Here is a 27,094-nt window from a genome sequence, read left to right on the forward strand (position 1 = left end):
AGTTAGGTTGTTGAAATAAAATAATCGCAATCCTAACTTTGTGACAGTACAAACTCATGAGAAGAAAGGAAGTGGAAACCGTAAAAAGCGACAATGATTGGTCAGAATTGTTTGTCTGCATGTATGCGGGTTTGCAGTTCTGTGTGGTTGTTTGTAGCCGTATGCGCCGCTTGAATATGCGTTAGTGACATCTAACGGTGAAAGCCAGACGATGCAGGTCTGCCTTTATTTTTTTCTACTCGCAGATGAGATTTCATTTTAAGCTCCAATTATCCTCTTACTGTGTAACTATAATAAGCGTCATAATCAACAACAACGAAACCGTAAATACTAAATACAATCTTACAACATAGAGAACATTCAAGTTACAAATATCTCCACTAGGTGGCAAGAGCGCAATGTAATTGCCATGACAGCGTACACAATTCAGAGAGAAGAAGAAAGACCTGTTGCTGGGGCTGCAGACACGACCTAGGCCAGTGGCCTATTTCCGCTGCAGGAAAGTGGGCTGGCTGCTCTCCACCTGTCAGGGGGACAGGACAGCGACTGGTCCATACGACAGGTAAAGACATGTTTTAAGCCCTTTGAGGTTCTCCGGGCATTGTCTCTTGACGTTCAATGTCCGTTCAGTGTCCCCAAGCTCAACTGTCGTCATGCAGAGCGCCCTGTCCAATTTGATTCTAGCAGGCTAGCCACCTAGCATGCTAAACTGACATGCCGTGATTCACAATATGTTTTGTAATGATTAACCTTGATCGTTCATTCGTGCAATATCGGTTGTGTAGCTATGGTAAGCGAATACGTTTAAAATGCTAGTTAGCTCCACAGCATTTGATGAACTTTAACCTCCAGGGTTGGACATTTTTTCCACCCCACATACATTCACGGTATATCTTCTGTCATGTTTTACGACTATTTACTTTTAGAAAGCATTATTTTTGTTCAAGATCGAAAACTGGTATGACTGGGCAAACGGCAAGGAAGCAGAGGGCGTGTTCGCGATCGATCGAAAGTCGAGATCTCTTAGCGTCAACGTGACTCAAACCAGAGTATGCATGCAATGTATGATAATGGATTTATTATGTATGGTGTCAGAGTTTGAGTAATAATCTGGTTCAGTAACACTTACGATATACGCGGACCCGTGCATAACTTTGTCCCCGTTTCATGCATGTATTGGCATTTATGTTAACGGGTACTATTTTGGGGACTTGCAATGTCCTTCGTTTACCTTGCTGTCTTATTCCAACTTCCAACACATTTTAGCAGGATTTGACTTTTGAATTTTGACCTTGGGCTATCACATTGCATTCATGCGTACCAAAAAACTAGTATTGACATTCTCATTTCTTATGACTCGGCTGTCTGCTAAGTTTCGTAATGAGTAATGTTGGCAGATAGGCAGTTTGAGGTTCGACTTCCAGGAAGTCTACATCAGGAATAATCTATACTGTACAGTACATTTCCTGTTTAAGTGTAGAATGCCTTGAACTACAAACATGGCGGAAAAATTGCCCACGGTAGTAGAGAATACAAGGTAAAGGTTTAGATAGCGCCAACCATGCGGGTTTATGACTACAATGCGGCATTTTATTTATTTATTTTTTTGTCGAGTTTCAACATGGCAATTATGCATCCTTGGCAAATGTCTCCAGGGTGTATCCAGAGATGTTTAATTTTTTTTAAAAATGCAACTCGTCAAAACAAGCACGTAACGTGCTAGTTTGATTCACTCTACAAGTATTGGCTAAATCCTGTGTTAAGTAATCCTGTGTTAAGTCTAACTATTTATATATAATCTTTTTTAAGTAGTACCTGAAAAATGCAGTGTAGTATAAATTGTCATCTTTTTATGCTCTTTTGTCTGAAAACATTGTGTCTGTTTGATGGCAGATCTTTATCGATGAGAGCAGTTCTAATGTGATGCTCAAGGAGCATTGATTCTTCCTTGGCACCATGGACTCTCCATCAACGCAGACTCCTCCACCGTCGGCCTCCTTGGCTAAAGGAGGTCACCCCCTGCTTTCTACGGGACCCCTGAGCGCCATTCTAGGATCTCATGGAAAGCATTACCTCTGTGGCTCCATCGCAGCTTTCACCAACATCATGGTGACCTTCCCCATCCAAAAGGTTCTCTTCCGCCAGCAGCTGCACGGCGTGCTGGCGCTCGATGCGGTACGGCAGCTACAAAGGGAAGGACTTAGGAATCTTTACAGGGGGCTGCTTCCCCCGCTACTCCAGAAGAGCACCACCGTGGCCATCATGTTCGGCTTGTACGAGGACTTCTCCCGAGTTCTTCTGGAGCGGGCCGACGGCAGCGGCGTGCCGGAGCTGGTCACGCGAAGCTTTGCCGCCGCATTGGCGGGAACAGCGGAGGCCTTCCTGGCCCCCTTTGAGCGTGTGCAGACGCTCCTTCAGGACCACCGGCACCACGGACGCTTCAACAACACAGCCCACACCTTCAGGACACTTCTGACCGAGTACGGTGTCCGGGAGTGCTACCGCGGCCTGGTGCCCATATTGCTCCGCAACGGCCCGAGCAACGTGCTGTTCTTCGGCCTGCGAGGACCCATAAAGGAACAGCTCCCCGAAGCCACCAGCCGGGCCAGTCACCTCGTTAACGATTTTGTATGTGGGGGCGTTCTGGGGGCGGCGCTTGGCATCATGTTCTACCCGTTAAACGTCGTCAAGTCGCGGGCTCAGTCTCGGGTAGGCGGAGCCTTCCAGCCGTGCGGGCAGGTGCTGCTCACGGTGTGGCGGGAGCGTGGCGGGAGCGTTGCCATGCTCTTTCGAGGGGCCCACCTCAATTACCACCGTTCGCTCCTCTCCTGGGGTATCATCAATGCCACCTACGAGCTGCTGCTGAAGCTCATATGAAAAAGAAAAAATGCGTGGCAGATCGAGTCAGGAGGAGGAGGAGGACGAGGAGGACATATGAATAAAGTGAAACGTGGCATCATCTGATGTTTCCAGAGAGATGACGCTGCACTTCCAGAGGCATGACTTTATCCACCTGTCACATGATTTCAACTGTATGCAAGGGTCCAATGGGGGTAAAAACAAGTCTTGCTTTTTCCTCTATGTTGAAAACTTCCAGCCCAGCACCTTTTTTGTTTACAGTATCAAGCTAAAGTGATTTGAGGACTTTCAAGTGTTGTGCTTGCTGTGTGTGTTTTGTGGAATATTATTTTCGTTGGTTTGTGTTAGAACAAGCACTAATTTGTCCACATCAGCATCACCGAATTCTCCCAGAGAATTGTCCGAAACGCGGAATAAAAGGATTGTCCCTTTAATTTATTTCACCTAATGCTTTATTTCAGCTACATGCAACTTGAACGGGAGTAAGCCTAAAAAAAAAAAAACGTATGTCGTGACCATCTTGTCAGTACAATTAATTAGCATTTTCAAATCTCAGCAGCCGTACACAGACCCACAATCCTGATGACTACGTGCCGCTGCTGTATTTGTATTTATTAGTAGGAAAGCATTTAATATAATGAGCTTCAAAACTGCCCCTTCTTTCTTTTTTTAATTTGTATATTTGACACTGGCATTTATTTGGGCTCTGCACTCGCTTCGGAATATGTCCTTCCTTATGTCACGCTTGCTCTCCTCTGCTATCTGTAACATCTGTTGACATAATGGGCTCACATTTCACACTCGAGTAGCCACAGCCAGTCAGCATGCAGCCGTCCGTCCGTCCCTGACCGCCTGGAGAGGCGCGCAGGCGGCGCTGTTTGGGTGCGCAGAACCATCAGGGCAGCAGAAGAAAATGTTCAGTGGCACAAAAAGCTCAAGCTGCCATGTAAATGGACCACTTGGCCTATTTCTGAACTTCTTTTCATTATCAACAGTCTACAAAGTGTTGCCTTTTATAAGGTTGGGCTTTATGAACATGAATGCTTTTCTTTCAAGCACAAACAGTTCAAGCCGTTCCTCACAACCAAATAAAATGTTGCAAGTTCATCTGAATGCTGTCATTTTTGTGGAATACATTGAGTCATCAGTTTATTTCTTGATTCCCATAAATGGCAACCACAAAGAGTTTTCTCCTTGTGGGGTCAAATTGATGTCTCATTTATTTTTCAGCTTTTCTGTGGAACTAAAAAAAAACCCAAATAGCCTCAACATTGTCATATATTGTACTATTTAAAAAAAAAAAAAAAATCTGCACACTTAATATCATGGATCAAAAACCCTCTGGTAACAAATTCTGCACCTGATGATCCTTGACATAGCTGAACCAATATAATTAACCCTATCATTCACCAACATTTTGGTAAACCTTGTCCTTACGCAAATATGTACTCAGTCTAACGTACCCTAGGATACAATCGGACAGGTTTTCTTTTGTCTTTGCAGCAATAAGTCAAATTACTGTGAGAATGTGTTTTTGACATGTCTCGCATCCTTCACAGCAGACTTTCTAGATTACCGAATCAAGAAGTCAGACAGATAAAGATCAGATTAAGGACAATCTGACTTGGAACGGGGACTTTGGCTCAGGCTGGAGCTGCCGTGGTTACAAAGCCTCTCTGCTAAAGTGTTTCTTTTCATTGGGACAAAATTAAAAGCTCTGTGCTTGCCGGCTGTAAGGGTTCTCAATCCATGCGCTACCTAGTGAAAGAGAAAACGAGGTGAGCGGTAAACATTCCCTGACCACAATATTACTTGAACTACTAAAAAACACCCGTTAACCCCGACTAAGATAAAACAAAAATAAAAAACGTTTTTGCACATGATTGCAATTCAAAACATGAAAGGTCAACGTATCATTTATTCCCAAACATATTTCTTGGTACATCTGCATAATTGTGGCTACAGAAACATGACTGCGGATGAAATGTACAACTTTGACCCAGAAAGAGAACAAACAATGAGGTGACACAGGCACTGGTTTTATGCTTGAGCCTGTTCGATGCAACAACAGCATGTTATAAATTGTACGTCCAGATGTTGGCACGCAATCGGAGACTTCTCTCAAAGGTTGCTGGCTTTTAAAACATGAACTGTCACCTTACTGGTAAGATTACATCTTCACCAATTTTAGTCTTGCTTTTCCCCATTTGTATAAACATAAACAAGCAGACGCTGTTCTCTCTTTTCCCATCTGGTGGAAACAAGCAGATTAAGTTAACACTGACAACTTAGATATCAGCATAAAGTCTTCGTATTGACAAATTCGAATGCCATGCAACTTTGCCGAAGGTTGCGGGTAAATATGCAGTACGTTTTCCAGAACTGAGACACAGGCCAAAAAAAAATCACCCATTTTTTTCAGACCAACATAATGTAGTGGTTGTTTTCAATGTTGGCACAACAAGACAAAAGGAATACAGAGAGATGAGGAGTTTGCATAGCCATAAACTAAAGTAGTGAGATTAATAATAAGACATATAGAAAGTACATTTTGGACCTTGTTGTACAGCATTTGTCACTTGTGTACCCAAAAAGGAAAGCATCGGGGAGACAGTTGTGGATACGTGTTTTAAGACTTTGGATCATTGCTACATCAAAACAGCGTCAACAGTCACTTTTCTGACTTGCCAAAATATTTCAACATACAGTAAATATGTTCCCTTGTTTTGCGCCATGGTCCTTATTCTCACATTTCCAGAAAATATATGCCGTCTGTCTTTATATATGTATATGCTGTCCTTTGGATGAAAACTACATTATAATACTGCATAATGTTTGAATGACGGGAGTGCTTCAAAGATGCTCAGTCAGGACAGAGGAAAGTGTAGAAAAACACCTAACACGAGGTTATGTGTCTTAGAAAAAGGTGCAATCTGTAACAGTCACAAGTACTTTCCCTGATGTGTAATGGTACGGTCTAATCCAAATGATTTGTCACCGTTATGTTGGGAAAAACCAAATCTCCAAAAAGGTGCAAAGTTGCACATATGAAAACAAATTGGTGGATTTTTGTGCATTTGTGATCACTCTTAGTAAAACGGACCGCTGTGTGTTATGGTCATTAAAAAAAGGGACAATTTACAGATTACACCTTGAGGAGTGAATGAATCAAAGTTGGTCTAATACTGTTTTAAATATACAGTAAACAGAAATCCAGTGACATCCATAGTTTCATATTTTTAACCACCAGAGACCTGAACAACACAGACCATGGTGCAAATACTGTAAAAAATAAATACATAAATACATTAATGGGCAATTCATTCTCACGTACGTACATACACAGGTTGTAATAAAATAAGAGAAATATCAGAGTTATAAAACTCATATGTACAAATGCATAGTCCATACGCATCCACAAAGAGGCCAGGCAAAGTTCCCTCTCAATATTTGGGGTTTTGTGGGCTTTGTCTTTTCATGTAGATATGTGTGGTGTGCATGTGCATGGCACTTACTGTACAAGAAGACAGGGTCTACACCTCTCGTACTTTGAATTTCAGTGTTAACAGTCTGGTGGGTCAGAAGGTTAAAAGTTGAGCGGCACACCGCTAGCAGTATCAGAGGAGACTGACGTGGGTGTCCGGAAGAGCTGTGTGAGCGCAAACACAGATGAGATGAGTACCGTGCAGCGTTTGGCAAGCAGCCTGACGCCATCGCCTTCTCCCTGGCTCTGTCCCGACCCATTAAGGCCGACGCTCTTGCCACCAGTGCCGGCTGTCTCCACGGCCCCAACAAATTCTCGGTACAGAGCCACAATCTCTTTCAACTTGTCCATAGGCTCGTGGCTGTCGTCGTCCAAGCTTGCATTATGGCAGCTGTCGCAGTCGGCGCACGGACTGGTACGCATGCACGCTGCCGATAGCTGAACCAACGCACCGAAACTATTCGATAAAGACCGGAGGGCTTCGTCGGGAGCCCAGCCTACACGTGTGGCCCGCTGACACCCGGACGCCAATCGTCGCGCTTCAGCTTGCAGGAGATTCCTCTCGGCCTCTGTCATGCTGGCGGGACTGCACCCCGTACAACCTGTTTGCATCGCGGTGCCTTCACTCCCATTGTGATTGGGGTCGGGCCCTGCGCCATCCTGCTTTGACAGGATGTTTGTCTGCATCTGTTCGGGTAAAGCCCTCTCCAACACCAACAGAAGCTGATCTATATCTTGTCGTAGGGAGGCAAAACCTCCTTTCAGGCCACCGTAGTTCTTGTTGGTAAGGGAACATAGGGGACTCCGGAGTGAGGTTGTCGGTGACACCGGACACGAAACTAAGGGACTGAGTTCAGAGGAGGCAGTGGAGAAAGTAGAAAGTGGTCGAGGATTGTCTCTGAGCAGTGACAGAATATTAGGATTTGGAGCGGGCGTGGTGGGCGAAGGAACTGGCGGAGGTCGTGTTGTTTTTGGACGCGTGCGGCGGGAGAACTCGTAAACAGTCAGCTCCTCGTCAAAGCTGATGCCATCCTCGTTGTCGCCGCTGAAACAGTTGGCGTAAACAGTACGGCAGCCGCAGGCCTCTCGCTGCTGCGGAGGGGTGCCGTCTCCGAGAGAAGACGTTGGCGAGTCGCCCCCGATCTGCATGTGGGATATGCCTCCTATTCCCACCGCGGAGTGGGTCCGTGACTGAGGTTGTTCTGATGAGACATTGTGCGCACTGTTGCTCGCAAAATTGAGATTTGGATGTGACCCATTTGTCCCATTGACCTTTCTCAAGTATGAGCTTACGTCCCCTGCCTCCTTAATGGTGGCTATGACGACCTCAGCTCCATCCTCTAAAAGATTGCCTTTTCCGCCTGATTTGGATGCCACTGTTTCTTTATCCTTCACAGGGGTCTTGTTTGTGTCCGACAACCCACTCGCTACAGACAAACCCGACCCAAAGCCAGATGTATCGCCATTGATTGAGCTGGTGGAGGGGTAGTCCAGAGTCCCTAAAATCTCCTGCGAACGTGTCATGTACCAGGGAAGCGCCTGAATTTTCCCTCTTAGAGCAGAGGCAGATAGTCTGCCTCCGAGGCTAGAAGAGCTACTCCTCAGATCGGTGCCAGACCCAGATCTTCTTTCTTCTCTACTTTCCTGGCCAGTAACCGCTTTGGAGCTGTTTGAGGTGAGCGAGGTGGCAATTGATGAGTTATCATTTTTGGGTGAGAGGCTCTCGTGGCTCACAGAGACCCTTCTTGGTCCCGACTGGACACTGCCATTGCAGCTGCTCCAGGGGAGAATACCGTTTGGTGGACTTGTGCTGTCTTTAAAGATGCTTTTGTTTGGATCTGTTGGAGAGACTGGAGAGCTAGCAACTAATGTCAAAGGATGGAGAATTTTGGGCGAAGTGGGTTTTGGTGGTACTGGAGGGGGAGCAGATAACTTAGAGCCTGAACTTGAGCGAAGGATAAGGGCTGCATTTTGTAGGTTTTTTGTAGTGCCGTGACTTTTCGTCACTTCAGAAGGCTCCATCTTGTCAGGAATGTATGTTTTGTCTTTGAAAACGACACGTTGTGCATTGTCTGTAGGCCGTTTTGTGTGTTCCTCTTTTGTTTGCAGTGCCGTGACTGGTAACGCTTGCTTGTTACACCGCACTGCAGTGATGAGTGGCGAACCTCCTGTACCGTACGTGACCGACTTGAACTCCATAGTCTCCGGCTCCATTTCCAACAGGTCAGAAGACAGACGTCCACAGGCATCTCCATTGCAGTGGGCATAGGATTTCCCATGCTTGGGAGACTTGGGGGGAATAATCTGAGGTTTGGGAGGCAGCTGCGGCTTAGGTGCCAGTGGTGGTTTAACCTTGACTTCAGGTTTCTCCGCAGGACATGCTTTACTAACAAGGTTACTGACCGTATTCATGGGATGTTTAAGCTCCTCTACCTCTTTCTTGATCTTAGACGACTGAAATAGGGGTGAGGACGGCTCTTTTCCCAGAGCGGGAAGAGAATTCCATGTTCCGCTCAACCGATTCGCATTCCGCCGATCCGCGAGCTCCACGTCTGCAAGAAAGAAGCAATTTTTTATTGAAAACTTCCAATAATTGTGAATATTTTTTTCCATTTTGAGAAATATACATTTAGTTAAAAAATACGCACACCTACATTTAAACAAACACTGTAATTACATCAGGTATAAGAAACATGCCAAGAACAAACCTGAGAGATCTGGAACTGGAGAATTGAATCTCTCCTGTGCATCAAAAAACTCCTCTTCAGACTCGGAAGCATTCTCTTTGACCAAAACAGCTGCTTTCGGGTTTGGGGAAGGGGTTTGGAAAAGAGACTCATCATCCTTGGAGAGGCGCTGCTCAGCTTGTCCTGCATTGTGACCTGGTATGGAACTGGTTCGTATTGGTACTTTGGGAGGGGTTTTCTTCTTTCTTTTAATGGGCGCTCTCTCGAAAGGTGTGCTGTCAATCATCCTTAAATCTCTCGAACTCGGGATCTTTGAAATGCGTCTCAGTACCTCTCTTCCTCGCTCTTCTTCCTCCTCTTCCTCTTCTTCATCATCACTAGTAGCTCCCGACGGGCTCGAGAGGAAATCTGCTTTAGAGAGTTCAGAAAAACAACGACAAGGCTTGTCACTGACTCTGTAATTGAGATTGGTTGGTCTTGAAGGGCCTTGGAGGCATTTTGATTCCAGAAGGTAGGGTTGATGAACATCCATAATTTGGAGATTCTCTCTTGTGAGCGATGCATCGAGACGAGGGAGAGCTTTGACTGTGGTGCTGCTCTCTTCTAGGGCGGCACTCAACGAGCCGCTAGACAAGCTGGAAAAGCTGCTGGTCACCCGTAGATCCGTGTGGTACCAAGTGGTCTCCGAATTCAATTCTTCATTCATCACTTTACGCAGACCGCTTTCCGAAGCACCTCGTTCTTCTTCACCCTCGTATTCTTCACCTTCTTTTGTCACTATTATCTTCACCTCCTTTTTGCCGTTCTGCTCCTCCCTCTCTTGTCTCGCTTCCTCTTTCCTCTTTTCTTCCTCCTCCCTTCGTCTTTCCTCCCAGTCCTGACTTGCCGGGTCATGGTGTTTGTAATGCTGAGAGTCCATTGGATCATCCTCATCTGTTGAGTCGTCTGAGTCAGTGCAGCAGCGAGAGACATAACCTGACACGATAAAACAATTTCTTAGTACGATACTATTTCTGTTCATCATAATAAGACCATGAGAGACTTTTCTATCTGTACCCATACTTGTTGGCAAACATCAACATGTGATGGAACTATGTGGGTCATTCCAGAATTGAAAATGTCCAGTTTAATCACCATTAGTACACTTTTTTTTATGACTGTACTGTATTTTATTTGTCACATGCTGTGTTTGTCCCAGTTGTCTCAGGCCAATTATATTTTTCACAACACATGTACATTTCTGTATTTTGTGCATGTATTAATCAAAATGTAAAGTTGGGGCCAGAAAATCTCCTCCAATTTGAGAATGACCCATGTATCAAAATGGTTCAAGTCAGAGAGTAATGACTTAAAACAGTTTTTGCTCACTTGATAGGGACTCACAGCACACGCCCTCTACTACGGTGAACTTCCCACACACACCTTCTTCAGCAGCAATGCGGTGCACCCTCACTTTGGGACGTCCCATTCGGAAGACATTGAGACTCGGATCCACCAGGAGTTTGCAGTACCCTGCCAGCAGACACGCTAGGTCTTTGGCTGCCAGAGAGTCCATCAGTAAGGCAAATGGCTGAGAGATGGAGGGCATTGTAGATGATAGCGTAGAGCGGAAGTGATTCAAGCCAGAGGGTAAAGGAGAAAAAGCCAATGGAGTGGGACAAAGGGGGAGAGAGAGAGAGAGACAGCCAGTGAATTAACCTTATGGCGCTCAAACACACTGCCTTAGGCTACTTGGGTGTCACAGGAGGCAAGCTTGACCTATATTTACTCAAGCATCAATTGTCTAATCTGTGTCAGTGTCAAAGTGGCTCCTCTCAGATGAAAAATACAGCCAAGTGTCCATGTGCCAATAACTTGCATACCTTCATGTCGTGCAGTGAGATGCGCAGTAGACTGACTTTGTCCGACTCGGAAAGCAACTCCACGCGGCTGATGCTGCTGAACTCAACCAATGTGGAGATTACGTTGAGTTTGTGATTGATGACCTGACTCATACCATACTTGGCTCCCACCAACAGGCTGACCAACACCTCCCGTTCTTGAAGCTGGGGGTTGATGATAGAGAAAAGATCAGCACAGAAAAGCTTTAACAAGTTCCGTATTCCGAGACTGCCGGAAAGTTCAGCCACTATTTTACGGTTGAGTGTCCCAAATTAAGAGCTGTGCCCGTATATGCCTGTTTTATATTCCGTTCTTATATTTTGCTGCTTCACGTGTGTTAAAGGAGCAGTAGTTTGAAGGTTTAGAATCCATGCTAATTTCCATTGGTATGTTTTATAATATACTCAATGTTAGCATTAATATGATAGACAGAATTATATGCTTTGCTTGAACGTTGGTCTCCAATTGTACAATCCTGTTGAGGTATTTTCAAAATTAGGCTTACCATCATCGTAGCTGAGTAGGACCTTCCCCCGTAGGAAACAAGCTCTCCCAGTTGAGTGAGGTAGGCTACCCGAGCCTGGGAAGCAGATATCACCTTAACCAAAATAAAAGTGAAGAATAAGAGGACAGATGAGAAAATGGGGACTATGGATGGACACACAGAAACAAATCTCTCACTCATTTTACCCAACTTTAACACTATCCCATAATGTGCCCTTACTACTCATCCTGTCACGCTATATATCACTTTAAAACCACAGGAGGATTAGCTTCTGGGCCAACCCTACAACCGCAACTCAAATCTTATTAGCCGTCATTTTTACACTGCACCGCATCCTCTGGGCCGCTCGGTCAAACTTGTACCTTCTGGCGAGGCTCTAACAGAGACTGAATTTTTTTGAGGTGGTAGCTGATGGCTTTTCTCAGGTCCTTCTCCCTCATGTTGCTCAGCAGCGTGGGAGAAATGAAGCTGTCAAGGCCAAACTCCTTCCTGTCATCACCCAGAAGAAGAGAAGAGAAGCACATTGATACAACATTTCAACGTTAAAAATGTTAATTGAAAAATTGAGCATTGTTTGATATCTCTTTTGAGTGTTTGAGCCTATGAACACAATGTTCTCAGAAAGAAGTGGCTGAGAGTGTCCATAAGTGTCATTGGCGGGCTAAGAGTCACAGAAAGGCAAGAAGAACTGGAGGCTTTTGGAGCTCTATTGTAGGATTTGTGTCATGAAGGGAATGGAGCTGGGCGACCAAATGCAGCTTAGACCACCGTTTATTGAGGGAACTCAAAAGACAGACTATAAGAAGCTCGACTAGTGACGAGAATAACTGAACAGAAAGACAAGACAAAGACAAGAACGCCGACGACAGACGAGACGAGAACCATCCGACAGGGAGCGACACGCAGACAGGACTTAAATACATGACAGGTAACGAGAGGCAGGCGACGGCGATTACATAGATTGTGAGCAGACACAGGAGGGGAGGGGCAACGCGAACAGAAACCATGGCAACATTAAAACAAGGAAACGAACGGAGACGGATCGTGACAGTTTGTGAATCAAACACCTATTGCGAATTTTGTCCCTGATCTTCTTGTTAGAGAACAGTGAGTTGTGCAATGATAATGAAACACTCAATTGTTGAACATGTGCATTCAAAAGTTTAGGAAAGGACAAATCAAGTGAATTTTAGGATAATGCTGGAAGTTTGCCTGACTCAATATTACCAACGTTTTGATTGTGACACATATTAACTTAAAAATGTGTTCCATCCATACATATGAACCATTTCACGTTAACACTCACGTAATGGCTTTGATGGAGGTCCTGGTCAGTCCGCAGCTATCGAGTCTCTCGTGCATGTGCAGGGCAGCGAGACGAAGTGCAGTGTTGCACTTCATTTCGACAGCAAAGCGCTCCTGTAGTACATCACCAACACTCTGCAAGCGCAAACCATGAAAGTGGAATCAACACAGATAGGTGTTAAGTACTTTCACATAGATTAAAATATAGAAAACACATGTGGATCTCTGTATATAAAACCATCATGGATACCCAATCTACATAATGTTGAAACCAACATTTTGAGAGGCAAACACCTTTGAATCATTTATACAGCTACCAATAAGCAATATTACAGCAAAATGTATTGGAAATATAATGCATAATATGAAATGTACTGACAGGGAAATTAGAGTGGTCATAATTTAGCATTATGCCTTTGAGCTAAACAGCTGCTACGCTTCTCTAACCTGTAAAAATAGGTACTCAAAGGCAAAGGCGTCCTCCTGTTGCATGTCCGCGGGATCTCTGGGGACGAAGCACACCCGGAATAGACATCTGTAATCATGGGAGTCTTTTTTTTGCACCACCTGATGGAGACATGAGGCATCGATGGAAATGTTAGCCCCAAGTTCTGAAAGTCAAGGCGACAAACATCCAGTTGATTTGTTAGGGGACACACGCCATTGCCTGTTGTTTTCTTACCTTCTGTATAAGATCATCTTCATGCAGCAGCAGTAGTTTGGTGATGCTGTACTGTTGCTCGAGCACCAGGGCAAAGTATTCGATAGCCCGGATGGATAGTTTATCCTTCAGAGTCAGAACAATATCCTGGAAGAGTGAAAAAACAACAGTTGAGAGCCCCTTGGACAAACATATTTCACCCAGCCCGGTCTGCTAGTGGCAGATGGTCGGTCCAAATTGTCTCTCTCACTTTTGCCTCCCTGTGGTGATGAAAACAAGCCCAGTGAAACTAAATCCAGTGCCACAAAAAATAGTGTTTTTGAAAAACTACATTTATAAATTCCAAATGAGTTATATGACAGCTCCATTCCAAACAACACTTATTCTTACAATAGCCTCACACAGTGGAACATTCGCCTCCTTTTTCCTCCATCAGAAGCCATCAAATTAATTGCTTTTTACGATCACACCATCGGAGCCCAGCTACAGTCTACCCACACTTGAATTCTCTTGACTCGAGCAATCGTGTCATGCAGTGTAAACATTACAAAACACAGTACTCCAACTTAAGTCTTCTTGCAACTGACATCTGGTTTCAGGGCAATGAGAATGTCTGAAAATAGGAATTTTAGCGGACAGTAGTAATTCAAAAGTGGTCCGCTGCGTAGCAGCTTAGAGTTTGTCACTCTGTGTTATTTTGTTTTCTGAGTCAAGTAATCTCATGCTACGTTGCAGTTCACTTATCGCAGCCTCGTTAAATCACTCTTTGGGTGTTTAAAAATGTTTCCAGTGTGTTTCAACAAGTATCACTTTGAATAAAACGTATGATAGGCTACACGAAGGCTTACACAGCATTTTCACAATAGAGCACATGCAAGGTACACACAGACCTTGACAGTGGTGGTGTGGTCAAATTTGAAGGCCTTGGTCTGTCCGTTCTCTAGATAGACTTTTAGAACGTTGGGCAGGAAGAGAAGAGAGTTTCCCTGATGGAGAGAATGAAAAAGATTAGATAGAACGAAACAGATCAGATCGAACATGACAGCTGCAATGCAGAAATGTGCAATACGACTGATGGCGCTCGTGATGTCTACTGTATGTGTGCAAAAAGCACAACATGGGAAAATGGCGACCCATACAAAGCCCGTGTTGGCGTTTTATGCAATTATCTATGTGGACACAACTCAGAACATCGACAAATTTTTATGGACAATTATTGATTGAACTTGATGCTGACTGTTTTTCCCCATCTTTCATTTACAGATGTTTACTTCAATGTGCCTTTAATTACCACATGGTAAAGTTTTTTTTTAATTGTTAAATAAGTCCTTGCTCATTTAAAGGTTCTCACCTGAGTGTGCCCATTGACCACCACCTCTTCTGCAAAGCGCACTTTAACTGGATTACTCCTCAGACGGGCTCTCTTCTCTGCTGACATGATGGATGATTTGGGATTCTGCAACACACAGACACACATGTGGCATTGGTGTGGGCAGAAACACGCTGGTCGAACTCAAGAGGGAAAAAAGCAGTTCATTCTTTGACCAACAAATTGAGTCGGAGTCAAAGGGCTGACGTGCTGTTTGCACATTTGTGCTTTGTAATCTAAAAGTTGAAGAACTTAATGTTGAGGCTTCATGCTTGAAATACAGTAAAGAGAGCTGCTGGTATGAGTGATGTAATGACTCTCAGTGAAGGCGTGCCGAGGGAAGTTCATCAACGTCTTCTTTGTACTCACAGTCATGTGCCGGAGGATCGTCATGGTTATGCAGTCCTCCAAGTCCCTGTGCAGAAAAAAAGCATAAGCAAGCACACACACACACAGATCACATTCTTGTTTCAGCTGTCAAGTGCGCCCTTTCCCCTACAACCTTTGCTGCAAACCTGCTAAGCTATTCTCAAACATACACACACCCTCCCACATGCATCAGCCTAACATACTACAGCAAACGGTGAAAACCATCTAATGACGCCGCTTTGGACTGGTGGCCCAATAAATGGCGTCGATACTGGAAAGGTTAATTGATCTGAGCTGGCGGTTTAATTAGAGGACGTCTGATACAGTCAATCATGAACTAGTTGGACAGTGACTTTATGTCCTTCTGAGTGATGCTTTGATGCGCCCTATTCCAAATAGCGAGCTCGGGGAACATATCCAATATAGCTCATCATTACTTGTATACCTTACCTTAAGATGTTTTCCACCTCATCGCCGTTCAAATCATCCAGCACAGTATCATTGATCTGCAAGACTTGGTCCCCAGGGTAGAGTATCCCATCTGCAGGACTCCCTACACATGCACACACAAACACACACATCAAAAATGTGTGCGCTTGCATAAAACAATCCTGGTTGGATATGTGGGCAAGTAGCTACTTTTAGTACAGATTAAAGGAGTTACACACACACGCACACACACACACACACACACACAAAAAATGACACATATGGCTGTTGAACAGCTCTCCAGGACGTGAGGGGTTACAGTTATTCTGGGTCTCTTCCAGCTCGGCTCCACATGGCTTTCTCTCGTTTTATTTATACTCGTGTCTTCGGGCAAGCAAGTAGGACTGTGGCGCAGCAGTTTGGGTTTACGCTTACTAATGCACACTCTCAACACAAAAACACACAGAGAGCACATATGCGTAAACGCATGCGCCCACGCACTCCTTTTGCACGCCCCATCTGCCTGGCAAAGCCGCGTCCGCCCAAGAGATGCACACCGTTTTGTTACACGCACGCGTTGGCACACATTCAGGCTCACTCACGCCGCACAAGAGCACACCCCTCCCCCGTCGAGCTTACGTGTCACTTCTGCTAATATTCTGATCTTTGCAGTTTTTTAACACCCCTCCCTTCCTCTTTGTTTTGTCATGCGTCAAACTAATCCACAAATGTCCCTAAAAAGCTGTCAGCCCCAGGCGCACGCATGTCAATATCACATTATTTCCTCACTTTGGTTTGCACTTTGGCCAAGATCTGTGTCTCGTGTTTACTGTGACGGTTCTATCCGCTTTTTCTGTCAGTTACCCTTTTAATTGGGCAAGGAACCATATTTGGTAATGCCAGCAGTGAGCTGGAAAGGTCAGAAAGTCATTTCCTGCAAGTAATTTTTACTTATTACCAACAGTCTTTTCACTTTACTTTTCTCTAAAGTTTGCTTCCAGTTGATGTTTATGTTTTTTGTTTTTTTTATTCTCCGTCCAATCAAATTTCAACCCTGATTGCGTTGCCATATCGAGCTAATCTTCCTAGGGCCTACAGAATAGTAATGCTTGCCAATATAACCTAAACTAAATTAGCAATGGGTCAGTTTCTTTAACCAATCAAATTTCACATCGGTGCTCACTGGGCCAGAGGACTGGCTCTCGATGACATCAGCATTTTTCTCTTTTTTTTTTTAGATAATTTAGATAAATGTTAATTTTAAACTGCTCAGATGTTGTACATTGTATAGTTGTGCGCTGTTATATTTTTGGATCGTACAACTGCGTGGTAGAAGTGGTATTAAAAGGGGGATTAAGTCCGCACTGAAGGCCGATAGATAGCCAACGCACGGTCAGCCACTTTGTATCTTTGTTATCTCACAATGGAGCATTAAAGCAATCATTATCATCACCATCATTATGTGTGTATCAATCGTAAAACATTAAAACGGGCTTGCCATCTCCTCTATTAAGTATGTAGGGTTGAAGTTTTGAATTGTAAGTATTACAACCACCTATAAAGAGTTTTCGTGGGGCTTCAATTAACATCGTGTACACTGAGCCACAGTTACAAGTGACATCAGCATTTATGTTTTGCTTCTAAAAGCTGGCTAACAGAAAAGTGATTGAATTTAGAGAGGGCGAGCAGGTGTAACTGTTGTTCAGGCGGGCCCTCTGGCACCAAGCCCGGCAGCCTGAATGTGGACACGCTCTTTAGCACAATTCACACTCCGTGCAGTACCTGTGGCTACATCCCTGACCAGCAGGGGTGTGTTTGTGGTGAGGAGGAATCCATGTCCGGTGCTTCGGTCCAGCACAGGGTCCCTGGTGATCTGCAGTGACAGCTTGGCTTGGTAATTCTGATTGGACAGGCTGTTGGACCGTTGAGGCCTCCCATCGCCTAGCAACCGCTCTCTGAGAGGGTCAAAGGGGGTGAGAAGTTACATGAGAGAAACCGTGACAACATAACACTGAGACTTTTGGAGCGGGGACCGAGGGGGGCAACAGCTATACATACAGAGCTTTTAGCCTGAAATCAATAAGTACACAATCTGTGTTCTAGTTCATACAAAATGTGTTTGAGTGCGTTGAGGTCAGGGTCTCGGGGTCAGTGCATTGGCATATACCAAAAAGAGCCGTGGCCAAATTGAGATTTTTACATCCCCCCCAACTGGGACAAGCTATACCTGCTCAGTGATTCTCGGGTACGACGTATTATGGTTCCCACCACTTGTTGAACCCGGCTCGCCCTCCGCGCTGGAGACCTGCTCCGACACCGCTCCTTCTCCTCCATTTATCTAAAGAGACACAGACAGACACAGGGTTCATTTCAGACACAGAACCAACAGAAGCATATCAAAGGAAATAGCTTTGTATGAAAAATCACAGAACAAATCCATCTCCGTCGTAACAATCTGATCCTCTTTGATTTTGTAAGATGTTTGTCGTGTCATCCTTGTGAGTAATCAGAAAAGCAACCAGTCAGGAGTGGAAAACAGAATGCAGGAGATGAGAGACAGGAGAGAGCAGAGTGTCACCAGCCAGAACGCATCCCTGACCCGATTCAATACAATAATGAAAAAACAGCTGCACTGTTGGACAATAACATCTCACAAACATACTTCAATCTACACATTAAAAAAGATTCTGCAGTCCTGCACTTCTTGTTTTGCTGTTCTGTCAGGATATAATGAAGCACAGAGGCCTCGGTGAAACCACGAGACAGCAAAAGCACAATGGCGTTATAATCTTAATTTGCAAAGGAATTCCCATATCTTTGTGTTGTTTTGTGCACACTCATCTAAAAATATGCTTTATGAAATACACACACACAGTTTTACGTGTGCGCTTGTTGTGTTAGAAGAATGGTTGGCATTTATAGCACATGAATGCATAGCAAAATGAAACCTCATTGTGGTTTTGAAAATCTGAAACTGATTTTGTGCTTTTCTTTTACATCTTCAGCCAAATATTTGCTTTGTTTGAAAAGTACTTTTGCTCTCTGTGTTTTTGTTTTTCTCAAATATAATTGCCCTGTCATGTACTAACTAAGCTTTTCGTACTGGAACGAATTAGATCAAGTATTGGACACCAAGAAGATGAGAAAGCAGCGGGGAACATTTTGTTTGTCACAATTTTGAGGGGTTTTGTTTTTTCGAAACATTTTTGTTGAAAATCATTTTAAATACGCCTGCCTGCCTAGCAAATTGCAATGTCCCTACATGTCAGTATAACGTAGTGATGCCCAACCACTGCGGAAATCAGATCAATAACTTCCAACTCGCTACCTAAAAAAAAAAAAAAAGAAATAGTGAAACAGCATATTGACATTTTATATATTTTTTAACATGGCACAATTGTCAAGGAAAATGCAAATTGCCTTGGCCTGTTTAATAAAATATTGTTTATTTCTTATATAATAGTGTAATATTTGATTGTATGATCAAAATATTGCTTTTGTGCCATTTTGGCTCTCTAGGCCAAGAAACGACAATAACCTCATTATCAAAAACGTCTATTTTCTTTTAATATGACAGTACACACCACATATTGGCACCACAATAATGGTCGCTTAAAAAGCTGCAATACAGCAGGGCCACCAACAATGAATCCGACGACAGTAAATATTTTCCTCATTAATTTCCGAGACGATGTGCAGGACAGCATTTCTGATTGGGTTTAACAAACAGTCCAGGTTTCATCTTCATCTCAGTCGCTGCTTGTGTGCCAGTGATGACGAGCCTGCTGCAGTCATACTATATAGCATGCCGCGTAGATTTGACCTTTAAGAGGATTAGAGGCCTTCGATCTGCACGGGGCCAACATTGGTGAGGGTGTCACTTTAGCACCTCCCGCTGATCCGCACTGAGGCCGATTGGCGAGGATGAAGAAGGATGAATGGAGCAACATCGCTGACAGCTGCGCCCAAGGAGATGGCCATGATTATTGACGCACCGCCGAAGAACAGGGACTGACAAAACACTCCCTCTCTCTCTCTGTTGTTAGCTCTTTTCAGTGTATGTTAGGGCAAGCAGTTTCTGAGAGGATTTCATTTTCACTCTTTCTCCATTTCTCACCCATACAGTCCTACTCTTGCCAGGTCAGGTAACCATCTCCAATGACTGAGAGCTGCAGCATCCAAGCACTTTTATATATCCATCCTTAAGAAATCACACCATTGGTTTACAAACATTTTTTTTAATGTAACATTAGATTTTCTATGACTCTATTATGCTTGTGAAAGGGTTGGCCATAGCCGTAGATTTATGCAGAGTCAAGAAAAGAAATGGCATACACGTAGGATGAGCTTTCCAACACATGCTGACACAAGAATCGACGTGTATTCTGTCAGGCTAATAATCAACACCAGACATTGTCAGGGTCTCAACATAGTGCCCCTCCATAACTTGGAAGTGGGAGATGGTGTGACTCACCGTGATGAAGTTTGCCTCTTTAGGACTCCACAACACAAACAGCCGCTCGCCCTCTGAGACATCAGCTCGACAGCCCCTCCAAGACTGGCTGAAAGGAGCTGGAGGGGGACCCTTGTGGTCATCGGAGCTGGTCCCAGTCTGGTGTAGCCACCTGTGACGAGAAGATTAGAAATCTATCAGCAAGACCCGTCAAACTCAATAAACAATGTCCACTCCAGAAGTTGATGTTTTGAGTGAGGATCTTGTAATCAAATCTGATAAACACCTTTGAGTGTAAAAAAACAAAAAACAAAATTACATTCCAATGTTTCAGAAGATATTTTCAGGGTAAATCTTGAAAGTATGTCAAGCAAAGCAGATGTGAAACCAAACCAGCTATGTGAATGCGGTTTTCCAAGAGGCCCCTCCTCTGGTCCCCAAGGCTCTCTCGTTTTTTTCCCTCTCTCACACTCGCTCCACCATGATGCACATGGCGATGTGGCAACGAGGCGCTCCATCCAGACATCCTCTGGTTGTCTGGATTAAAATTTCATAGCGCCCGGTTGGGTTAACGGTTTGACTGGACATTCTCTAAAGAGGACAGCCAAGTGTGGTGCACACAGAAAGGCTGCCAAACAGAGCGAAATCTTGGCCACTCTTAAAAGCGCTTTCATCGTAAGCATCAGGGGCGGATATGGCTGCAACCTAAAGCCAGCTTGGGGAGAAAATAAACATTTGGGGAATGCTTTGTCGTTGGCTGCGGTGTCAAGTGAGACAACGCATAACCACACATCAAAACCGACTAAAATTACACTTAAGCGTTGACTTGCTTGATGTAAACTGCTTCTGTTGGACTTCATCTTGCAGCTCCTCGTCCCATATACTGAGCTCTTTCAGGGGGCCCGCGTGTCCCAGTGAGAGAGCAGCACAGGACCAAGACAGTCTGCAGTGGACATGAATAATGCATGGCGCTAATGCAGCTAGCACGGCCGCCGACCGCTTTCTTCTACTCGAGACCATCGCCAAAGCAGGCAACAAGCGCAGAAAACTAGAGGGGACACTGGAAAAGACAGATGGGGGTTGCAGAGGTGAGACGGGGAAATGGGAGGCGGCTTTAAAGGGGGCTGAGAAAAGGGGACTGGGATAGTGGAAGAGCGGGTCCAAGCAAAGAAAAGAGAGAATGGACAGGATATTGGAGGGGGTGCGGAGGGAGGGAGGGAGGATTTGAAAGAGGCCGAAGAGGGCAGCGTCAAAGAAATGCAGGCTGAAGTGGATGAATAGAAAGAACAAAAGTAACTACAGTGCGTTGCGAGGGAGTTTGTTCATAAGGAGGAGTTGAGAATGTTGATGAGTGCAGCATTCCTTAGGGCAAACACGGCATATGGCATGACACAGATGTATTGTGTTCTTGTTGAATTAACCACAAAAAAAAAAAACTCCTGTATTGTTGTTATAACCTCCACCAAGAAATTTGTAGCTACCAGCTGCTGTTTAAGTTAGTTTGTGGTACAGCGGTGCCTTGAGAGTCAAGTCTAATTTGTTCAGTCACAAATTTCTGAAATGGGTTTTTATATTAGGAATATAGGGCACTATAATATTGTACTTTTTAAGAAAACTTCATTCACCATGGTGCAGTATAATACAGTCACAAACAAAGACGTCACCACTACTTTCAGTGAGTGACCAAACAGCAATAATATTAGATGGTTTTCCCAGAGGATAAAGAATATATGTCTATGTGCTATTGTCGATTCGGGGTGGAGATCATGTAAAGTTATTTTAAAAACATATTTGTTAAATGTGTGTCACCACCATTCCATCCATCTATTTTTTTTATACTTATGACTGGGGTCATGCGTAAGATGGGCACAACCTGGACTAACTTTTAAGTAACTTTTCCTAACAATAAATTTGCACACAAACTCTTTGTTATCCAACATTTATCGAGAGACCATTTTAACTTGTGTGCCATTCATTTAAATTGAATCATTAAGTACATGTTTTTTTATTTTCTTACATTTACGCATAGTGTTATTTTGAGGAGGTATTTGCGTGGCTTTGAGAATCAGGGGTATAAAAAACAGACATAGGGTTTGGTTAGTCCTTGTTTTTTGTTTATGGTCAATTAGAACACTATAAAGTCTACAAATGACAACATTTCTGACTCCCCAACCGTTTTGAATGCAGCATGATGGTGAAGGTGTGGCAATTTTGTGGTGATCCAAATCAGGATTGTTTGGCCTTGGCAGAAATTTGCAAACTACTGAATGCAGCCTCGCATTCCATGTCGCTTTATTTGTATTCTTCCCCTGTGCTTGCTTTAAAAGCAGACATATCCCCACTAACTTCTCAGAGTTTATCCGATCCAAGACATAAATCAATGAGCAAAAGCTTATGGGATTCTGATAGTCTACTACTGCCATATCCTAAAATTGCCATGCAGCTGCTCACTCTCCCCTCCAGTCTTCATAATGTGTTTGAGGTTATGAGGGCTGTCTCAATCCCTGTGTTGCAACGTCTGCGTCTCATTCTTTCAAGACAATCCCCCACTCGCTGCCCATTTTCTCTCACAAAGTCTCTCTGTCTGACAAAACAGTCTGTTGTTCAGTCCTGTGGTTTGCTACGAGCACACATGCAATTCATAGACGGTCCGCTTTCTCCTGCTTGTGAATAACAAAGTTGAATTATTCAGTCAGCTGGCTGCACACACTGCTCTTACAAACACACTTGCGTGCACAATACTCACAAGCGCTCATATGATGAGCGAGAGAAAAAGAGTCTCTTTGGCTGACTAAATTGCAGCTTTATTTTGGAAAGGCAGCTATTGACATCTTGTCCCTAATCTGTCCCCCACACACACCGACACATGAGCTGCCCTCCAGCTGAACACAGTAGAAGCAGAGCAGGATTCAGCAGTTTACAGCACTTTACACTTCATGCACTCACAAACACAACAGGCTTGGCAGCCAAAAAAATTATTTGGATGGAACAAAAGCTTGCTGCTGTTTTCCGTCATTCATTTGGGTTCATATTTTAAAGTGAATGAAAACATCTCCACCTTGAGTGCCTCAGAAACCACTTGAAGAATTTTTAAGGACTCTTGCTCGGTGCCACTTATTGGAACAAACTATAACCACTTTGATGGTTTGCAGCTGATCTTTGCAAAAATGCCCGTATTATTCTTAGCACCATTTTGTCACAGGATTAGTGTAATGTTTGGTTCGATTAAGTGGGATTACGATATGATTCAATAAGATATAGGTCCAACTGGTTTTGATGCTTTTGAATCATTTCAGATTTTTTTTTAAGATATTTATTTAATTTACAAACATGAATTGGGTCAACTGACAGAGGGAAATAGGTTCTACAATATTATGCTACACCTCTGAGCAGATTGAGATTGAATGCCTTGCTCAATGGCAGGTTAGGGAGCATTATAACACCTCCAGCCCACCTCACCCCCCGAGTTTGCCTGAAGCAGCTTTTGAACCTGTGACTGTCTAGTCAGGAAGCGAAGAGCTACTGCTGCCCCCATGGACAGGAAACATGTAATCCTGAGCTGGATGATCCTATGCGGGCCTTCCACTGGTTTTCCAGAAAACATCACATCTGTTGTTCTTCATGCAGCCGCTCAAGCTCATTCCATTAGCCTTATGAAGCCTGGACTCAGCGTGCACAACTCATTTCATTTCCCCTTTCATCAGCGACTTGGCGGGGCTCGCACTCCCTAGTGCACTATGAAATAATGAACCTTTTGAAGATTAATAGAGCAACGTGTTGTGCTACACGTCGCTATCGATGGTTTCCAGAGAGGAACATCTTGATCTCCGAGGAAGTCTCGCTGGATGTGAAAGCGTGATATACTGTCGCTGTCTGAGACTCGCCTCAATAACGGCATATCAAAAGAGTTATCTTAGAATACGATCATTCCAATAGGCCTGCAGCTTTGAGGCAAAATAAACAAATACAATGGTTATATTCCTACATAGTACATAGTCCATCACTAACAACCTACTAAAGTCATAATTAAATCATATCGTATTTCAAAATACTTCCTGGTCCAAAATATAAAACACTCAAAAGAAAACGTGATGCGAGCGTGCCACTTGCGAAATGTCATATCGTATCCCGTAAATGCATTTTTAAAAGTATTCATATAAAGTATTCATATTAAGTATTCGTATTGAGATGAAAAAGGAGGTCTCTGAACAGAACGTCTTCGCTGTTCCATTCTCATAACCTTTTGTACGATATGTTCCTAAACAGAGTTGGCCTACATTGTGGCACTGCTGCCAGTCAACTGTGCCATCACCATGGAGCTGTCACATCAATGAGGTCATGCCTCCCTTTCCTCTGCAACATAGTGTACGGTCTGTATTGATTTTATTTTATTTTTTTACCCTACCTCTCCTCCTATACAGTCATCATCCATCCAAGTATCGTCATGGATGCTAAGTATAAAACAGTCGGGACTACTACACGGCAAATGTAATGCCTGCTTCCACTCCGCTGACAAACCCCTCAATACAATTTTGGAGTACGTGTGACATTTTCTTTTTCTATTTATCTTGTTTATACCAAAGGTGTTGCTTTGTGTCATGCTGGAAAAAGAAGAGCCTTCCCAAGGAGAGAAAACAAAGAAAATATTGTGGTAAGATGAACATTTCAAATCGAAGAACTAAACCGTTACTGATTCAGTAAGAGTTTTGTTCATACAGTGCTGCTGCTTTGTGTGTTTAAAAGTACCAAATGTTGTTTGTTGATAATTAACATCCACACTAATTTCCATTAGCCCATCAATGTTTGTTGAACGATAGAAGCGTTCTGTAAAAACATTTTAGTGCTTCAATATAAAATTGTTGATTGAGTTTTCTTTCCGTTTTTGTGTGTGTGTGTGTGAGTTTTACAGTAAACTTAAACTAGGAGCGACAAAAACAACAAAGCAAGAGGCGCTAAGGAATACCGATATATTAAAAAGTGTCTTTTAATAAGTTTAAATGCTTTCAAATGATAGGAGAGGGGTGAAACTCTATTTAAACAAATATAGTGTATATACGTATGATGATATACGTACAACAATATCCACATACTACAGTACTATATGCAGCAGATTGACAAATATAAACTATTGATGAATAACATCCTACAGTAACAAGAGGACTCGAGTAAGTGATCGCTTGACCGAAAGATCAGTTGGCCTAGAAGACCAACCCAGCAACAGCCCGGGAGACATGCAGAGTAGAGGAAGAGCATGGTAGACCAGGCTGACTGCACTAAGTGGGACAGTGGAGCGAGCAGTCAGCCAGGCAAGAATGCAGGGCAGGCATCAAGACTTTCCTCATGTGCAAGCTCTGCTGCTTGTGTATCTCCTCTGGCAGCATGAGCTCAGAGCATGCACGTCCCATCACATGGAATAACATATACTACATCCCTGAGTCACTACACGTTGCCTGCAGCCAGGCCAGAGCACGCACCTAAGACAAAAAGAATATCCACCTTTTTCACACATCGCAGGAGTATGGGTGTGAAAATTTCAGGGATGGCCATAGCCACTTCCAGCCACCCCTTGGTGACGCCCCTGGCAACAACAGCAATAGCCAGATGCTTTAGCCAGTTGCAATACTGCTGTCAGTGTCTGTCCTGGTCTAGTTGTCTTGTCATCTATGCTTGGCCTGGCACTGAAGAAGAAGAAGCAGACGAAGAAGAAGTCGGCTGCTTCTGGCAATATGACATGAAGACAGTGAAAGAAAAAAAAAGACTGTCCCAAGGCAGTCGCCTACGCCCATTCATAATATGTGCTTTACTAGCTACACTTCTTGGATCATCATAAATGACAGGAGTCGACTGATCTTGGACTGTGCATTCAGCATGGGAGCTTCCATGCTCAATGCCTTAGCTATAATTATTTAAAACGCCTATCTGTGAATAAACGTGGTCACACACTGCTGCTTAATGCCTCCAGAAAAGCATCCATCCTTCCCCTATGGTCAAATTGCGATTCAGCAGCCAGTCAAATCAAGAGACGAAACAAAGGAAAAAGGTCAATCTTCTGTTGGATCCAAACAATTTATAATCTTAATCGGATTTAAATATCCATCGCCGCACTCGGATGGGACTCAGACGGGTGCTGACCGTGGTCTGCGTGGACCGCCGTCAATTGAATTATTCATTCGGTTGAGAAATCTCAAGCGGAGAAGACTGGAATGGACGCAAGGTGCGAGGAAAGAGGCGAGCGATCAGGCGTCTCGGTGCGTGGATATTGTTCACTCACCTCGTGCTTTTCAAGAGGAGGCACACGGACCGGGTGTCTATGCGATGTGATGCGGAGAAAGGGAAGACAAACAGCGATTGTCTCTCTCCCGAAAAAATCCGCGGCGTGATTCCCAGACCGGATGAGGATGATGATGGGGTGGTGGTGGAGGGGTGGTGTCTATGTGCTGGATGCTGTCATCGTGCCGGGACTGCTTCTCGATTTTAATCCGAGGCCCTGAGCTCAGAAATAGACCCACCCACCCTCTCTTTCAGATACGCCCCCCTCCCCGCCCCGCAACTCCACTGTCGTCTGCCCAATGGACCCCCGGCCCCTCCCTTTGCAAGGTCACACAGTGACATACAACATCGCCATCATTGGAGTACGTCACACACAACACACTTGATGTCTCACTGGGTTTCTCGGAATGTGTGTTGTTAATTTTCCATTTTTCAAAATTTGGTTTCACCGTGTGAATGGGTGTCTCTATTTTTCACTATACATATCCCCCCAAAATAATCTGTTGATAGGAGATAAGAGTGGCATCCCAGAGATGTTATTATAACATGCGTGCTATCTAAATGGCTCATCGCAGGACTATACCATCAAACAAGAGCTCCGAATCTTTTAGACGCCACATTTCTTGACTGGGCTACACAATTCCACAACATTTGCATAAAACTACATTATAATAACATTGCCCGCGACCCCCGTGGGGACAATTGGTACAGATAATGGATGGATGGAAGTAATCGGATATATTTTTGGACCAGCTGCCGCATTTCTTTGTGTCAAACCAAAATAGCTAATTTTGAATTCATGTAGGGGTTTATTTACCTCTA

At 44.0% G+C, this 27,094-nt stretch overlaps 2 protein-coding genes and 1 long non-coding RNA gene across 6 annotated transcripts; 2 read left to right on the top strand and 1 right to left on the bottom strand.

The window, feature by feature from the left end:
• The first annotated feature begins 423 nt into the window (after window positions 1-423).
• Window positions 424-3,966, top strand: slc25a51b (solute carrier family 25 member 51b). Of its 2 annotated transcripts, none has more exons than XM_037260848.1 (2): window positions 424-570; window positions 1,889-3,966. In XM_037260848.1, exon 2 carries the CDS (start codon window positions 1,957-1,959, stop codon window positions 2,875-2,877), a length of 921 nt encoding a protein of 306 aa, XP_037116743.1. In that variant the 5' UTR covers window positions 424-570; window positions 1,889-1,956; the 3' UTR covers window positions 2,878-3,966. The 2 variants fall into 2 exon arrangements, with proteins under 2 accessions (XP_037116743.1, XP_037116742.1); XM_037260847.1 differs by having other exon boundaries at window positions 426-562; window positions 1,894-3,966.
• Window positions 3,967-4,757: 791 nt separating this feature from the next.
• Window positions 4,758-26,498, bottom strand: frmpd1b (FERM and PDZ domain containing 1b). Of its 3 annotated transcripts, none has more exons than XM_037260842.1 (17): window positions 26,274-26,498; window positions 20,024-20,174; window positions 17,777-17,887; window positions 17,332-17,504; window positions 15,571-15,673; window positions 15,121-15,166; window positions 14,734-14,838; window positions 14,273-14,368; window positions 13,404-13,529; window positions 13,169-13,288; window positions 12,723-12,856; window positions 11,779-11,905; window positions 11,417-11,509; window positions 10,893-11,075; window positions 10,399-10,600; window positions 9,052-10,005; window positions 4,758-8,895 (listed from the first exon to the last, which is right to left on the bottom strand). In XM_037260842.1, the coding sequence occupies exons 3-17, from the start codon at window positions 17,881-17,883 to the stop codon at window positions 6,446-6,448; spliced, it is 5,019 nt and encodes a 1,672-aa protein (XP_037116737.1). In that variant the 5' UTR covers window positions 17,884-17,887; window positions 20,024-20,174; window positions 26,274-26,498; the 3' UTR covers window positions 4,758-6,445. The 3 variants fall into 3 exon arrangements, with proteins under 3 accessions (XP_037116737.1, XP_037116739.1, XP_037116738.1); XM_037260844.1 differs by having other exon boundaries at window positions 10,453-10,600; window positions 26,274-26,497; XM_037260843.1 differs by lacking the exon at window positions 26,274-26,498 and adding an exon at window positions 20,289-20,838.
• On the top strand, window positions 20,834-24,653 carry LOC119128453. Its single transcript, XR_005099015.1, has 3 exons — window positions 20,834-21,090; window positions 24,269-24,372; window positions 24,586-24,653. It is a non-coding gene; the product is annotated as an uncharacterized LOC119128453 (long non-coding RNA).
• Window positions 26,499-27,094: the final 596 nt, after the last annotated feature.

The sequence above is a fragment of the Syngnathus acus genome, chromosome 10 (genome assembly GCF_901709675.1).
Source record: "Syngnathus acus chromosome 10, fSynAcu1.2, whole genome shotgun sequence".
Taxonomy (NCBI): domain Eukaryota; kingdom Metazoa; phylum Chordata; class Actinopteri; order Syngnathiformes; family Syngnathidae; genus Syngnathus; species Syngnathus acus.

Excerpts from the sequence above, each read along its gene's own strand:
- slc25a51b (XM_037260848.1), top strand. The coding sequence starts at position 1,957 with ATGGACTCTCCATCAACGCAGACTCCTCCACCGTCGGCCTCCTTGGCT.
- frmpd1b (XM_037260842.1), bottom strand. The coding sequence starts at position 17,883 with ATGGAGGAGAAGGAGCGGTGTCGGAGCAGGTCTCCAGCGCGGAGGGCG. Across the intron at positions 12,857-13,168 it reads TTGAGTACCTATTTTTACAG|AGTGTTGGTGATGTACTACA; the intron begins GTTAGAGAAGCG and ends TTGCGCTTGCAG. Across the intron at positions 10,601-10,892 it reads TCTCACTGCACGACATGAAG|CCATTTGCCTTACTGATGGA; the intron begins GTATGCAAGTTA and ends TCCATCTCTCAG.